The following is a 17,799-nucleotide window of genomic DNA, read 5'->3' on the forward strand; positions in this document are numbered from 1 at the left end:
GATATGATAATATATAAATTATCAAGGGTCTGGGGGGAGGGGGAAGGGGAGGAAAGATTGACAGCTCCCAGTAGCTGACCACACACTGAGTGTCAATTGGTTAAGACAGAAGTTCTCAGCAGGGACCATCTCATAGAGAAGTGCTAGCAAACAATGCAATCAGCATATCAAAAGTGTTTCAAAGGTGTGGTGTCTTGGGTCATCATAATGATTTGGGGTTATAACTGGCATTTAGTGGAGAATCCAATCCTATACAGTTCCCTATACACTATGTCTTGTATAACTTTTGAATGTCCTGGCAAACATTCATGTACTTTTATTATCTCAGAACCTAAATCTAGTCTACGAACACAAAAAATGTATTTGTACAATTTTTATATGTACAGAACACTCAGGAATGCAATTACTTTGAAAGTTTTTCCTGTAAAACTAACTTCTGTTAGGGCAATGTTGGGGCTATAAAGCCTATATTTAAAACATGAGGTAAATAATACAATAATTTATCATAACAAACAGGCAATACTCTATGCTGTGCATCAAAACATTATTTTTACTTACTATATTATTTTGTTAAAGAGATTTTAGTTTATCTGGCTGTATTTCTTTAATCTTTACGATAGAAAGTTACAGCATATAAGCTATACTGAGACAAATAATTGACTCACATTAGATATGATCCATTTTAACCGGTCCCACTTAGGTACAAATCTGACTTAATGTTTTGTGAATGATGAGGGCAACGAATGTACAAATGCGCTTTACACAATTGATGTGTGTATGGATTGTGATAAGAGTTGTATGCGCCCCTAATAAAATGATTTTTTTTAAAAAGATAAATTTAACAATGAAGCTCACTCATAATTTGGTGGATTATAAATGAGCTGAATATAATCTATGGTTCTCACAACACCCAAATCACATAATGTACTATTTCACAGCACATATTATAGATGTTCCTGAGCTCCGATGGCATAGCGATTACACATTGTGCTGCTAACCACAAGGTCAGCGATTCAACCCTGCCAGCCACTTCTCAAGATAAAAACACGGCAAGACTGTCCTTTGAGTCTTCCCATCCTTTTGGAAATTGCAGCTGGTGATGCTGCTGTTGGCATGTGAGTTCTGTATAAAACCTATCCAGATTTTTCCAAATTTGGATTTTATATCCACCATGTATTAGTGGGAGAAATGTGAAGTTGTGTCAGAGTATTTATTTACATATCGAAATGCATACTTTTGTATGAACTTTCCTTTTTATGTCATTTAGTATATTCTGTTGAATTTGTTGAAATGACATATATCGGTAGGTTTTATTATAGAGTAAATAAAGAACTACAAAAATATTGATGATTAAAAGGGGCATTAGGCTTGATTGTGCTAAGAAACAAAGCTGGGAAATGTTAGGAGGGAATCATCTTTCTAGGAGAGCCACACGTGTGAACCTTCCCTGACACCTCACTGACTGCTCACTGCAGGAATGACTGAGCTGACTGTGGAACTGGTGCTGACAAGCTGGCTTCCTAAATTAGGTAGCCAACCCCCACCACCCCCCGCCCCCCTTCTCTCTTTCTTCTCAGTGTCCAGTCCCTTGAAGGAAGCAAGTTTTTGGTAGCCTCCTACAAATTTTGCAAAGGAAAATTGTTTCCTGTGTAAATTATCAAAACACATGCATTGACATGAATCTTGGGAGTAAATTTCCATTTACTTTTAAAAACCCAACCCAGCTATCCATTCTCGGAAGCCCTTCCTAAACCCCCAAAGGGGTCAGTCATGCCCTGCCATCTTCCATTCTATTGTTCTGCACTGCTCATCGGGGGCCATCCCTGTCATGTGGCACAGTGAGGGATGTGCTTCCAGGGCCATCTCTTCCACATAACTGACAGCTCCCTGAGGGCCTGTATCTTTAACATTCCAGTGCCAGGTACAATGCCTGGCACACAATAATGCCAAGCAGCTTATTATGGGGTGGTGTAAGTGGCATTAATTTCAACATTAAATTGTTCTAGTGAAATGTATATTTCACTAAATACTATAGTTACTTTAATTAACTTTAATAACTCTCCAACTCAAGCCTTTCCAAAAGATGGTAATAAAATTAAGAATGATGAATAGAATCGTCATGTTTTCACTTGTAGAATTTAATTAAATAAAATTAGCTTTCCTGAAAGTAATTCCATCATATCTAAGGAATAATCTGAAAGGAGTCAAATATCTCACTTATCACTAGGTAATCTTTTTAATAAAAATACCTCTAAAATCCACATTCCAAGGACGGTCCTGACATCTGTCACTTTAGTACAAGTTGGAAAAGTGGCCAATTTAGGAAAATTATTTTTCCCAAGAGAAAGGAACAGTGGATCTGAACAGACTTTCTTGGGGGCTGGGGGTGGGGTGGGAGGTGTTGTATTTTATTCAGGAGCTGGAGAGCAATTCCTTGGTTTTGATGTGCTGTGTCTCTCCTCAATGCCTTGAAAAAATTCAGGAACTTACTAGTGAATTTAATGACATCAAATCACACTCATGGAAATGGATCTTGAGCATAAATAAATCTAATCGACATTCCTGCACACCCAAGACACTTTACATGAATTTAAAGGTATCATAATCTAACTGTAAATGAATTGTTTTTAAAATGCCTAGAAGCAGAAATTTCGTAACCTCTGGGACCACTCTAAAAAAAGAGAAGGCAGAAACTTTGTTTACAAATGCTGCGTCTTTGTTTACAAACACCGTGTCTGCCACGGCACTCAGCCCGCTGGTGTACCTTAGTGTGGTCCTAACACAGCCTCACACGGGACATATGTTATGTGACTTAAATAAAAAAACAAAGTAGCTAAGACTCAGGGTGGTTAGGACAGTTATCTCTTGGTAAAATAAGGATTGAATTCCTAAACTGCCTGTCTCTTAAGCTTATTCTATTTCTGTGAAAACAGGGAAGCTCTTGAATAGTTTTGAGTAGCCGTTTTACTGCCGCTCTGCTCATTTTGGTTGTGTTTTAGAAAAGGAGACTTCAACCTGCATTGACATGCCTCGTTATCTCTAATCTTTCATGAACTCCCTCTAGTCTGACTTTTGCCCCAATACTTTATTAGAATGGTTGCCAGAGAATATAATGAGTTTTTCTTGGTCTTAACCTTTCTTGGTCCTTCATTTACAATTTAATAGTATTGACCACGCAACCTTTATAAAAGAATCTTCTCCTGACTTCAGTTATACATTGTTCCTGCTCTCTCTCTCTCTCTCTGACTTGATTCTGTTTCCTTTTCTGTTTTCTGAGTCAAGGTCGAGCTTTTTAGCTCAACAATGACTTTCTCAAAGAATTGTTCTTCCCGATGTAAGTAAAGTCCTTTTACTGCCTCTCTGGTTTTATTTTCTCTTTTTTTTTTTACATTTTACTGGGAGCTCTTACAGATATTGTAACATTCCATAATTCAATTAGATCAGGCATAATTGTACAATTCCTGCCACCATCAGTTTTAAAACATTTCCTTTCTTTGATATCAGCTCCCCTTGATCCCCTCACTCCCCAACCAGATCCCCTAGCCTTTTCACTCTTTTATAATGACCCAATAGGATAAGTTAGAATGGCTGCTATTGGTTTCTGGGACTATAACTCTGCACTGTCTTCTGATTAAACATTCACATTGCTTCAAGCTTGTATCTAATACATCAGCTAGTATTTACATACTAACGCTTCTAAAATGTTTATTGTTGGTTTCTATGTGTCATTCCTGATTTTCCCAGCCAGATTCATCCTCCATACTTGCAGAGGTCTCACCCCCTCATGAACAGAGATCTTGCTATGCTTGCTAATTTCCCTCCCAAATTGTGTCATAGCATTTCTATGGGTAAGGACTGATTTTAGTGTTAACACTTGTATTTTGAAATCATCGTGTCTAATAAAATAAATGATGTAACATAAAAATTTTAAAACGTGAATAGTCACCATAGTATGGGAACAACCTAAATGCCCCTCAGTGAGTGACCAGAGCAGCCAACCACAGCACACCCACACACTGGAATACTACACAGCGTTAAAGAATAACCCTGAGCCTGTGGAACACCTCATAACATGGAGGACCCTGCAGGACATTCTGAGTGAACTAAGGACAGGTATCACATATCAGATCACTATCATAAAAAGCCAAGAAGAAGTTTTCACATAAAAAGAAACATTTTTTGAAGTTATCAGGGGTGAGAAAGAAAGGGAGAGTAAATCACTAGAAGGTTGACCCCATTAACCTGGATGAAGGGGAAGGCAACAGACAATAAAGGAAGTCAGCAAAAAATGATGAAGGCAGAGGAATACGCTGAGTGGAATATGAGTTAAAGACAGCACACTCATTCTAATAATCCCTAAGTACATGCATAGACACACAAGCTGAACCGGTCCAGGAAGAATGGGACTTTACTGTGAACATATACAGATTTGACAAAGGGTATTTCTATGTATATAGTAGTTATATGTGCTGCAAACCTATCTATGGATATACAGTACAGCACGAAGGTGAAAAGTCATGAAAACGTTTTAAGCCGTAACTACACACCACAGGAATGAGTTGCTGGGTCGAGACTCAGGACCCTAGTCTTGGGGGAACTTAAGGTCAATTGACACAACACAGGCCACAAAGACAATGTTCTACATCCTACTTTGGATGTAGCATGACTGAGCCTTACCAGCTTGTGTGGCCATCTGGTCTTGCACTGTGTGCACCAAAGAAGAGCGAAGGCAATCAGAGATGCAGGGAAACGGTTCCCATGACTCAAGCTTCTCCAAACAATAAACTGACCTCTACGGTGACCACCAACGCCGGGGACATAGGCCCACCTTAGAACAATCAACCATATGAGGTCCGAAGGGAAGCATCTGGCCGGGGGTAAAGTTCACAAGGCAGGAAGGGACAGGGAAGAGAGAGAAATGAAAACGGGAAACACAAGAAGACAATGGGAAGGTGCCAGGATATTGGAGGGGTTGTATCAATGACATGACACAGAACACATGAATTTGTGGATGGGAAACCCATTTACTCAGTAAACTTTCACCTAAATCACAAAGTGAGAAATTAGTAAGTTAAAATAAAAAACTTGACTAGAGAGGTTTCTTCATTTACTGTGAGCCTTTCATACTAAGATAGAAGCATAGAAGGTCATGTAAGACGTGAAAATATAAATTCATGAAACAGGTAAACTTCTTGTGGCTATATTCATCATAGATATATGGTCATTTATTTGAATGACCAAGGTCATCTCCACATAACCCTCCCTCCCATAGATAGTCTATGGACAGAGCTATGATGGACGAGCAGGCATACTTAAAGCTAAGGTCAGAAGGTCATGATATTCTGCAGTCATTTGACAGAGAGACAGAGCATCTATGGTACTATACGCAACATCTTTGAAAATAGGCCATTTTAAAAGCAAATATTACAATTTTTATCTGATATGGTATCGTGGAATACATTATAATTAAAGTCTGTGATGAGTAGATATGTGAAATATAATAACCTTACCTTTACATAATCATAAACACATCTTTGGGAAACACTTGCAGCCTCCAGAGTAAATGTATTGAAGGTGAGCTTAATTAATTTGTTTATAGGTGCACTTATGAACCACGCACAGTTTAAATTCTTGTCATAGCGTCCATTTGAATCGGAATCAGGAGAGGCAAAGGTTTGGTTTGAACCTGTCAGGTAACCTCCACATCCTTGCTGAGGGCCTGCGTCAAAACAAAAGACACGTCAATGTACAGAGCAAACGGGATATATTTCCATTATACATGTCGGGTTAAAAAAATCTGTCTTATATTTCTGCTACTCCTTTATGCACAGTCACAGATCCATCACTGGCTCCAATGGACGTATGTGCATGTTGCTTCCACTCGCTCTGGATTCTTCGTGACTTCTTCCTCTCCACTCCTTTCTCCAGCACTTCAGCTGTCCCCAGTTCATCCACACAGTCACTTTAAAAAGATGTGTAGTGATAGGCCTTTTGAGAAATGCTGATGCAATTTATTAAAGCTTTTTCTGGCCTTGAAAAATCCAATATGACATAAAGTCCGTGCATACGTAAGAGTTGGAAAATATGAACCTGTCTATATTTATGAACACGACCAGACTGAAAACTGAATTTGTGAAGAATTTGTGTCACTCGCTAGAAAAAGTGATTTTTTTTAAACACCCTGGTAGAAGGTGCTCAAGGGGCATTTAACATGGCAGCGCAGTTCATCCAAGACCACGTTCTTAATTTTTCTCTTTTCCAAATAAAAGTGGGCAGGGCCGGGGGAGCTGTTTTAGGGGGAGGGCATAGAGAAAATAGTCTACTAAATTTGAGATTTTAAAAACCCCAACACACTGAAATTCTGAATAAAATTACCAAAAGTGACAGGAAACGCTCTCAAGAGGGAGAAGAGCTGTGCTGTGAAGGAGAACTGGAGCAGTCATCAGCACATAGGGTGTCCTTTGATTTTGTTTTCTCCAGTGGCAGTGGAGTAAGAAGACCAGGAGAGAAGCCAGACTTATGGAGTGAACTCCGGAAGAGTTCAAAGTGGGAAGAGGAATTAGACAGGTACTCAATCCATTGGTCATAGAGAGCAACTATGTAGTTCTATACATAGACAGGCCAATCCTATTTCAAAGGCATTGGCCTCCTGTCTACCTGTCTCATTCCATCTATTTATTTTAATAAGGACAGAGCTGCTTTCAACCTTAGGGGCACTACGGCTTGGCATTTCGATCCTGGAAGGCAATGCAAACAGTGGCTGCCCTCCTCAGCACTGACTCCAGACCCCTTGAATATTAAATGTATATATTGCTTTAGTCAATAAGCTGCTTTGGTCATAGCTTCTAAGTCAGAGTGCTTGAGTAGTACATAGAGCATTTGCACAGTCAGGCATTTCCTGGAGGTGAAATGCATCCAGAAGTCCAGGCTCTGATATAGCCGTAAGACAAATCATACTGTGAACTCTATGCTGTGCACAGTGGGGCACCCCCTATTGGTAATAATTCTGCTCATTAGAAAAAGATGTGAAAAGGATAGCGCATGACTGCATAGCTTTTATTCCGATGTGAATGGACTGTAATTTCAGGAGACGACGTTAGCTTACTGAAATCCCTAGCCAATCAGAACAATGACTTAGGGTATGGATGTATGGCTACATTCTTTGTGTGCTCAGTATTTCCTCCCAAATATTCAAAGTACAATTCTCAGTGTTGACATGGAAAGAAAGATTAATCAGGTAGTCCATTTACGGTGACAAGACATAGATAACTAATGGTGATGACACAATATAGGATCTAAGTGCCCCAAAGCTACAGGAACGGTCATATGAAATTCATAAGGAGTGGAGATTAATTCAGTTGATGCGGCTCCAGAAATAGGATGAATGCTGATGATTCTAAACTGAACGAATCACAACCAAAGATTAATGGATAGGAATTAATATTATCCCTGTGAGAAAGGTTAATGTCATTTAAGGAAATAGCGTGGCACTCGAAGGAGAATAATGAGAAGGCAGATTAGAAAAATAGGGTCGTGTCACTCTGCACAGGCATCTCACCGTCACATTACAAATAACGTGGAGGATTGAGACCCCTTTGAAAACTCCTGTCCCTGCCTCGAGAGTAGTAGGATCAAAGTGTACTTTCTAATTAAGGCTGAGCTAAAAATTAATCTGCAAGCAGCATTTTACATCTCAAAGAACAAAGAGGGGATGAGAGCAGTTAGGAAGATATTATTATCTAGAAGTAACAAGAGACAATGAAGAGTTGAAAATGATATTACTAAGCATTATTCCATACATGCAATCACTTTCAGAAATTAAATGTTATTTAAGCAAATTCAACCTGCTGTATATACTCACGTATAAGCCGACCCAGCTATCAGCCAAGGCACCTAATTTTACCACAAAAACTGCATTAAAATGTGCTGAAGAAAACTCAGCTTATACTCGAGTATATAGGTATATATATGTTATCACTATTTATTAATACTTACTAATAAATAATAGAGGCCAAATGACCATTAAAATTGGGCATACGGAGTACTACATCGTGCAGAAATTATAATAGTACGAGTAATGATGGTGATGTCCTAAGATACAACCATCCTCTTTCCAGAGAACCCCAGAATAAGTCTCCTTACACTTTGGGCGTGGGTTGCCCAAGATTGAGGGCTAGATGAGATGGTTTTTAATTCCTCACACCCACCTGTCTCCACTCAGTCTCTTCGCAGTGCCCTAGCATGCCACTGAGTGTTTGCGCGTCCTTTTCATGGCCTGCTTCGGACAATGGACTATAAGGAGTCATAAAGCACGCAGAGGTCTTAAGTGTGATTGAGGGGGTTGGCTTGGCCATTTGTGCCCGGAGAGATCCTGGCCCAGGTAAGTCCTAATCCACCTTGTGGAGCCGCCCTGAACAAATCCAACCTGCTGCCTGAATGGAGCAGAAGCAGGCCAGCCAGTCTGCAGATCCTAAGTGATCAGAAGAGATGCTGTAGTTATGTAAGCCGCTGAATTCTGGATGGTTTGTTACACAGGATTATTGTGGTTATAGCACACCAAGATGCACACGCAAAGAGCTTGTTTGGCTTATGAAAGAAAGCACATTGTTTAGTTCATAAAATATTGCCGCCGCCCCCATCCACAAAATCAACCAAAAGTAAATAGAGAATATTGGAGGTGGGGTTGGAGTGGAGGGAGCAATAAAGTAGTCAAAGCACCGCATCAGAGGCCAAGAAAGAACAGGCAGTGCTACATACAGAGCATTTGCACGGTCTTAGGCATTCTAAGTAGTATAACTGAGTAACTACTAACCCACTGCTGTCCAGTGGTTCTGCCGAGAGAGACCCTATAGGACAGAGTAGAAGTGCTCCTTAGTCTCCAAAACTGTGTATCTTTATTGAAGCCAAGAACCTCAAGTGATCTAGAGATGATTTCCAGTGTCCAGGAGTAGTGCCTAGGTTATGTGAAAACAGCATGCCTTTTGTTTTTCAGGGACTTGATTAGCACCAAGTGTACCATCTGAAGCCTTCCTGAAACCACCCCTGAAGGAGACCCAGGGACACTGTACAGAGAAGAAGTGAACATGGAGACCTGTGGGAAACAGAAGGATTTCTCTCAAGCTGTCTCCCCCAAACATATGCCAGACTTAGCTGCTTGAGAATGACTGTACACTTGGAGGTCATCAGGAGTGGATTGGGGGTCATTCTCCCTGACAGTTATCAGCTGTCTAGACCAAGTAGATACCACTGTTTATCCCACAAGTAGGGCCCACTCCCTTCTGATAAGGATAGTAGTTGTCTGTTTCCTTGTAGGAGACACCAGAGAGGTCAAACCCGCCCAAGGATGACCAAGGTTAGGCTGCCATTATGAATCTAGGGTCAACCCATCTTGTCATGTGTATACCCCTAGGCCTTCCCATTCTTATAGGCACACCCCTAGCTCATCCCTACCTGTTGCGCTTATACCTATCATAGATCCCCTTCCTACAATGTGTATGCCTATTGTATTGCCCCTTCCTGTGATGTGTGATTCTGTAATGAGGTCCCCCTAAAGTGATATAATGCTGGGTTAGCAATAAAGAAGAGGTTCTCCTTGGTCCCTGCAGCCTGGGAGCTCTCCCCAGTCCCCAGACCCAAAGCTCCCTCCGGAGCCCGGGAGGCTCTCCCCGATTCCCAGGGCCCTCTCTGGCTCTCGGGCCAGGAGAGGCTCCCCGGTTCTTGGTCCCCGAAGCTGCTCCTGCTCTCGTAGCCGGGTTCCCCCCACGAGGACCACCAGGCAGGGCGGAGATGAGCAATGCTACCATGAATTGTGTCTGACTCCATTTATTCCAATCTCTAACTCTCATGCTCTCGATGATTTTAATATAATACATATATATCTCAACCATACAATTGTGCTTACGGGTGTAGGTAGTACTAGCTGTGGGGGTTGGCACCTCACTCCCCCCCCCCACATTTAACTTAATACTACAGAGAGCCAGTGATATCATTAAATAATCCTCGCCAAAATATTCAAATGAATATTGAATAAATATATGAATTAATGGGAGTTTGTGTGAGTCAGAAAAGGGTTATAATTGCTCTCATTCCCCTAATGCAATGTTCACACATTTTTCAATGGCTCAGTTCTTCATAAAGCAAAATAGCAATGTCAACATACATCACTGGGAAAATGTGAAGATGAATATTAGCAAAGGAAGTTTGGGGGGGTTACTCCCCCCCCCCCAAAAAAAAAAGCTGTTTTCATATTTCACAGGTATAGAAATAACCAGAGAAATAAATACCTTCCATTCATAATAAATGATTTATTTGTGTGTGTGTGTGTGTGTGTGTGTGTGTGTGTGTACTGGTAGGACATGTTAACCTTGGTTTGTTGTTGAGCACGATAAATCCATCATCTTCCTAGTTACTACACATTTCTCTATCACGCCGACACATCCCATCCATCAGCACTGACTTCACCAGTCAGCTCGCGTCGGCAGCTGTATCTTACAGGCGGTCTAATGACATGCCCTGTGCCCAAGAACAAATGTCACTCTAACCCTCTTCTCCACATTGAAAAAACGCCACACAAAAGAGCTATTTTTTTTTTTAAATGAGTCCGTTTGGGACTAAAAAAATATTGGAAACAGAAACCCCTAAAAAGCTGTACATCTGGGTCCAGAATTACTTAATTAAAAATCAGTAACTGAATCCTACATTATTTCCCTTCCACTTATGAAACTTCAGAAGGAAGCATAAGCCAGGGTAAATCTGATCAAGTAAGAACTAGTCACATTATCTCAGAGAAGGCATCTGAAAGGTGTGAGTGGAGTCAGATAAATTGTGGCTGACCTTACACGTAGCTGGAGTTACTGAGGTCTCCTGGATGGTATCTCCATTAGTGTCTGGACAAACGTTACTCAGACAGATGGTGGGGAGCTCACGGGACTTATGATCGGCATTTTCCAGGGCCCCAGTCAGCCATCTGCGATCCTCGGTGGGCATGAAGAAAGCAGCGAAGCACAGGAACACAGAGCTGTTTAAAGCCAGGGCCTTAGGCAAAGGTGAGTGCACCAAGCATTTCAACCACCCAGGGATATACAGGGCTACCTCTTCCTAATTGTTATTTGAATAAACCTCATTTGAGAATACTGCGGTTTTCAAAGGAGCCGCAAACAACGGATCCGACCGAGTGATGTCATTTAAAACAGTGACCCAAGTTTCAAAAAATACTGTTTTGTCTCTTGTCTCTAAAAATAAATATTATTTATTAGTCTGTGCTCAGCTCCAGACCGGCCATCTGCTTCCCCTCAATGTTACAGCGTCGGAAACCCCGGGGCAGTTCTCAGTCACAGAGACTTCTCTGGGTCAGAATCGCCTGGACGGCAACCACCACCACCACCACCAGTGCTCAGACACGGATGTAGGGTAGGTGTGATCTTTGTCGTTGCATGAGAAATACGCTACTCATTTTCACAACATGATTTGTTTCCCCAGAGGCTTCTCTCAACGTGGCTCACTCAGCTATAACATAATGTAGACTTTGTGGTGCCTTTAACAAAATTCTAAAAGACAAGTCATTTAACAAAAGAATGGAAATGCAGCAGCAAAGAAGAAGCCAGAGCCCACAGAGCTAAACAAGATATAAAGAACACAGAGCGCGGGAAGCTGTATTACTGCTCTCTGTTTTGCATTATTTTGGTATCACTGAAAACACCTTATACATGCACCATTAATCCAAGGGCAATTCAGGAAAACCATTCTCATCAACTTTGAAATTAAAAAATGATTTTTTAAGAAAAATTATACGATCGCATCAATTGATGCAAAAAAGTATTTTGCAAAATCTAACACACTCCTGCTGATATCTCTCAGCAAACTAGGAATAGAAAGGAATAGCACAAACTTGATAAGGAGTATCTATAAATACTATGTAGCTCATATCATACTTAATGGAGAAGAATCTAATGCTTTCCTCCTAAGATCAGGGATAAAGCAAGGATATTTGCTCTCAACAATCTTATTCAGCACACTATTGAAAATTCTCATCAGTGTGTATAGCCAAAAAGAAAATCATATAGACTTGTAAGGAAAAAATAAAATGGAAGGAAACTTGATTACCCATGTAGATAATTGCAAGAAATCTACATTAAAACCTCCCGAAATCTGTGGATTGGGATAAGAGCTGCAAGAGCCCCCAATAAAATGATTTTTTAAAAAAACATATCAATTTGGAGTTCAAAAATGTCTCAGGATATAAGAATAACATATGCCAAAAAAATCAATATTTCGGTCTATAGTAACAATGAATATGTAAACAATAAAATTAGAATGCAATACCACTCATAATCCCTCCAAAGAAAACAAAACACTTAGGTGTGTTTCCTTAATGAAATATGTACAGTGTAACTGGAAAATTATGAAAGAATTCAAGGAAAATCTAAATAAATTGAGATCATGTTCAAGAACTGTGACATAGTAAACACAGTATAATGATACCAATTCTTCCGCAAATGTATGTATAAGTTTCACATCACTATCAAAAATTTGGTACACCAAAACAAGCCTAGGCTAAAATCACATGGAAGGCACAAACCCTCCTCCTGACAAACAGAACACAGGCAGAATCCTTCTTCAATCTTGTTCCCCAATAGTAAGAGTTACTCTACAGCTGCAGGAGCCCCGGTGGTGTAGTGGTAGCATGTTGAGCTGCAGTTCGAAGCCACCAGCTGCTCTGTATGGAAAAGATGAGGCTTTCTACTCTGGGAAATAGTTATAGTCTCAGAAATCCATAGGGGCCTTCTCTTTACAGGAGTAAAAAGCCTCATTTTTCTCCCATGAAGCTGCTGCTGGTTTCAAACTGCTTTTTGGTTCAAAAAATCCATTATTGCAAGTTAAGGTTTGATTTTTGTCTTCAGCTCTTCCAGCTTGAGAAATGTGGAGAATATTCTCTTGTTTGTCTAACTCCCATGTCACCGTAATACTTTGTCATCTCAAACTGCCCTTTGAAATGTTCTGTTCAGCCCTTTCACGTCACCATGGCTTCATTCACCTACAGCTTTTCTATGTTCAAGATGTCTTCTGACATCAATTTTGGTCTTTCTCTGGGACTGCTAAACCCTGGAGCATGTGAGTGCTGATTACGCTCATGACAATAACCAATAATGTCTTCTTCTTTTTGCCAACTTTGAGTGAAATTGTCCAAAAAATTGGTTTACCATCCAAATACATTTCAAGACACTGACTGTAATCCCTATCATGATCTAACACTCTTCCCACTGTATTTACTGTTTCCATGGATCCTTCTTTTCCATTTCTTCTCGCCACTGAGTTTACCCATGAGCAATGGCTGCCGTTTCGATTTCATATGCTTGGTTTTTCTATGGAGCGAGTATCTTCCCGGTGTTACTGATCCCCTTCGATGCCTGCCTATTGTTTGGTTGAAAGTTGAGTCATTGGGGTGAGTTCAGTTTGGAACTCTGTCCTGTTTGAAGGGTGTCTAAAGGACTGCGTCTCAAAGATCGTACCAGTCTTTCTCCAATATGTACAGCTAGTCTTGTGATTTTGAGTTTTTGGGGTCTACATTTTCCTCCTCCTCAAGATCTCCTCTGTGATCCTTTCTGAGGGGGGGAGTGTGGGGGCAGGAGCCAGGAAGCATCCAGTTCCTGTAGTCTCAGGGTCATGAAGGCTGAGGTTTGACTGGGATATTTTGACTGGGACATTTCTCTTGGGCTAATCGTTCCCTTGCACATTTGATTTTCTTGACTAGTCTATGTTCTGATCAAGGAGAGACCAGTATTTGCACCTCAGATGACTGATCACAAGCTTGGAAGACCCCAGTCACTACTTAAACCAAAGTAGGGCATAGAATCTTTTTCTTTATTTTTCGGATAATGCTTTCTTCTGAGATTAGAGTCTTGAGCCTGCAGTGCAAGCAACTCATTCTCTCAAAATGTTTGGATACAGCTGGGAAGTTTGTGTAAATTGACTCCCTGTCTGGTGTACTACACAGGAGCCTTGGTAGAGTGAAGTTATAGAATCTCGGAAAGATTAATGGCAGTGGATATGATCTAGTTAGCATCTTTCTCACCCCTCCCAACCTTTCCTGGTAATCATCAAAGTTTCTTTTTGTGTGAAAACCTTTTCATGACTTTTTATATTAATGGACTCATATAGTATTGGTTCTTTTGTGATTGACTTACTTAACCCAAACTAATATCCTCCAAGCTCAACCATGTCATAAAGAATTTTGCAGATCCTTCATTATTCTTCAATGTTACAGTTTTCCATTGCACATAGATAGTGTGGTTCATTTATCCATTCTTCCCTTGATTCACACTAAGGTTGTTTCCATCTCTTTGCTATTTATAAATAGTACTGCAATGAATATAGGTGTGCACATATCTGTTCATAACCTAACTCATTTTGTTAGCATACAAAGCTAGTACTGCAGTTGCTGGTACAAATGGTATTTTGATTTCCAAATTCTTAAGGAGGCAGCATTTTGTTTTCTACAGTGGTTACACCAGCAGTGGAGAGTTCCAATCTCACCCCACTCACACCGGCACTCACCGCTTTCTGTCTTATTGAACGTTGTTATTATTGTTGGGGTGAGATGATACCTCATAGTTGGTTTGCCTTGAAACTCTCTAATGGCTAACGATTGTGAGCATTTTTCATACGTACGTTGTCATCTGAATGTCTTCCTTGCTGAAATGTCTAATCATATTCTCTGTCCATTTCCAGTTGAATTGTTGGTCCTTTTGTTGTTGAGGTCTTGAAGTTTTCTATAAATTTTAGAGATCAGTCTCTTATGAGATCTGTTGTTACTAAATATTTTATCCCAATCTCTAGGTTCTCTTTCATGATCATAGAGAAGTCTTTTGACGTTCATTTAACATTTAGAAGTTACTATTGTCTAGTTGGCTGAGTGTACATTTCTGATAATGTTTGATAGTCTCTGTCACAAATTAGGGATCTTAAGTTTGTCTCTATTTTTTTTTAGAATCTTTATTATTATTTTAGTTTTGACATATTGGTTTTTTATTTCTTTTTATTTTTGATGTGAGATGTTGACCTTGTTTTATTTCTCTGCAAATTGATATCTAGTCTTTTCTAGTGGATTTCAGCCCTATGTTGAAATCGGTGGTGCCTATATAGAGACTTTATTTCTGGATTCCCAGTTCTGTTCCTTTGTCAATGAGTCTGTTGTTCTACAAGTACTAGACGGTTTGACTACCACTGCTGTACAATTCAGCATAACCAATATGCATGTGTAAAGTCATGAACAAAGAGTGGTATTCAATGACCAGAACACATAGTGCAAATTTAATTCAAGAAGTATAGTGTAGATTTAACAGGTTATTTTAAGCCTCCACCACCCTTTGTACATACTACTGTTAAAAAACAGTTGCCATGCTGGGTTTACAATTATTTTTTGAGTCCTCTTGTTCAATGTGAGCTTTTCAAGGATAGGGACTGTACTAAATTCATCTTTGTATTCCCAAAGAACAGCTCATGTCCTGCTTAGTAAGGAGAGGGTGAATATGGTTACATAAACAATTAAAGTATCAATAGAAAATGCGTAGTTTTTGTTAGATTGGTCATTGCTTTGTAGTATGTGTATAAATGTTTCTTTATAAAATTGTTTCCACTTTATCATATATTATGTATATGTTTATAAATATATATGCATATGTATATATCTCTGTATATATATGTGTATGTGTACACTGACAAAATAGGTTTGGTTCTACATACTAACCTGTATTTAAGAGCTAATTTATTTGACTGGCATGGTATATTTGATTATATAGGAACAGTGAATAATCAGCAACAAAAATTTTACAAGAGGATTTAAAGCACTACTTAAAGGAGTAATGTTCTAGTGGGAAAATTCTTCTTTAGCAAAAACGTTGCAGTGATAAATGTTGCCAGGGCTGTTATTTAAGAAAAATTAATCTCTGAGTATTAGATTTCTGCAGATTTACAAGTTTCTACAAATTTATAAGTTTACAAATTTGTAAAGTTTCTACTCCTTTCTAAAATCCAAGATGCATATTGTGTATGAATGCTATTCAAAGAAGAGTATCTTATTTACTCAACGTTGACAACTGGAGCATAAAATTCTTTTGCTTGAACATTTTCAGTTTAGACAAAGTAGGATTTATAATAATGTGCTATTTAGGAATAGTAAAATAGATTGTAGTCAAAAAGATGTGGAAGATGAGTCTATAAAGGCAGATCAATAATTCAAAGGCTTTTAAATTTAAAAAATTAAAACATGAAAACTTATATGTGCTATTGATGATATATTAGATTAGCACGGAGTTATTGTTATTTTAACCTTTATCACTCCAGTGAAAGTATTATGTAATGGAGATTGGAAATACTTTCTGCATTACTGCTTAAGACTTGCTAGGTGACCTGGAAGCCCATTCCTATCCTAGTGACTCCCCAGGTGTAAACTGAATGAATAAACAACAAGGCAAGTTTACGTCATAAGAATACACACACAACTTCCTGTGTCTTGATAAATAACGATAAGGAATTTGACTAAGTTGAAGACCATCATTTGGGACCGGAGATATCTCGTTAGACATTTGCATGATCAAGATCTTTCAGTGCCATTAGACTCTGCACAACTATGCTAATTCTTGTCCCTTATGTCTTCAAGAGAGACGCAACATGTGTTCCCCAACGCCATATACATACAATATAAAATTTTATTGCACACTCATAGCCAATATAAATCTATGAGAGGACTTCAAAATATTTGTGGAAAAACAATGGTAATTATCATGGCACTCTTCCGTGAACTTTTGAAGCACCCTCACAGGTATGTGCTGGGTGCTACCCAGTCAATTCTGACTGACAGTGCGTTTTCTATGAATAAGCAGACCTGCCCACAGTGTCTCCCAGGCTGTCGCTGTGAGAGAAAGATGAGGCTATTTCCATAAAGATTTGCTCTCAGACTTCTGACAGTGTAAGACAAAACAATAATCATTTATAAATTATCAAGGCTTCCTGAGGGATGGGGCGGGGAAGGAGGGGGAAAAGTGAGGAGCTGATACCAAGGGCTCAAGTAGAGAGCAAATGTTTGGAGAAAGATGATGGCAACAAATGTACAAACGTGCTTGACACAATGGATGGATGTATGGATTGTAATAAGAGCTGTACGATAAAATGATTTTAAATAAATAAATAAATAAATAAACAAACACACAAGATTTGGTCTCAGAAACCCTAAGGAACAGTGTGAGACAAAAAAGGCCTGGTTTGTGGTAGACGGGGGATGGGTTTTGCCACCACGACAATGCCCCTGTCCACGCAACCATCTCAGTGTGCCAGTTTTTGGTAAAAACAGCATGCCTCTCTTGCCTCAGGCACCGGACTCACCTGACCTTGCTCTGTGCGATTTATTTCTGTTTCCAAAAATGAAGAGGTACATGAAAGGACAGCTATTTGATGAAGTAGAAAAAGTGGAAGAAAAAACTGGGGAGGTGCTGTCAGTTATCCAAACAAATGAGTCTGAAAAATGCTTCCAAGAATGGAATCGAGGATTTCACAAATGTATTAAGTATAATGGAGAGTACTTTGTCAAAAAAAATTTACATGCATAGCTTTGAAAAAAAGTCTGAGTTTTCTAGGAGGGGGGGGCTCTCATATATTCATATAGACATACATATTTGTACTTTTGTTTTCCTCTTATCTTCTCCCTCCCTCTCTCTGCACTTTGTAATAGAACTGGGTTTGGAAGCACAATGACTATGGGCCTGACTCGGACAGTGAGTTTGGTTTGGGTTTTGGAGGTACAAA

General features: G+C 39.5%; 1 protein-coding gene across 1 annotated transcript in view; it reads right to left on the reverse strand.

Annotated features, from left to right (window-relative positions):
- Positions 1-17,799, reverse strand: part of CUBN (cubilin) — a 303,548-nt gene that overhangs the window by 28,130 nt on the left and 257,619 nt on the right. Inside the window, exon 58 of the mRNA XM_004716015.2 lies at positions 5,511-5,719. Coding sequence (XP_004716072.1) covers positions 5,511-5,719 — 209 coding nt within the window. The remainder of the gene's footprint in view (positions 1-5,510; positions 5,720-17,799) is intronic.

Source organism: Echinops telfairi, unplaced genomic scaffold (genome assembly GCF_000313985.2).
Source record: "Echinops telfairi isolate 266 unplaced genomic scaffold, ASM31398v2 ScPeMD7_7473;HRSCAF=8511, whole genome shotgun sequence".
In the NCBI taxonomy this organism is placed as follows: Eukaryota; Metazoa; Chordata; class Mammalia; order Afrosoricida; family Tenrecidae; genus Echinops; species Echinops telfairi.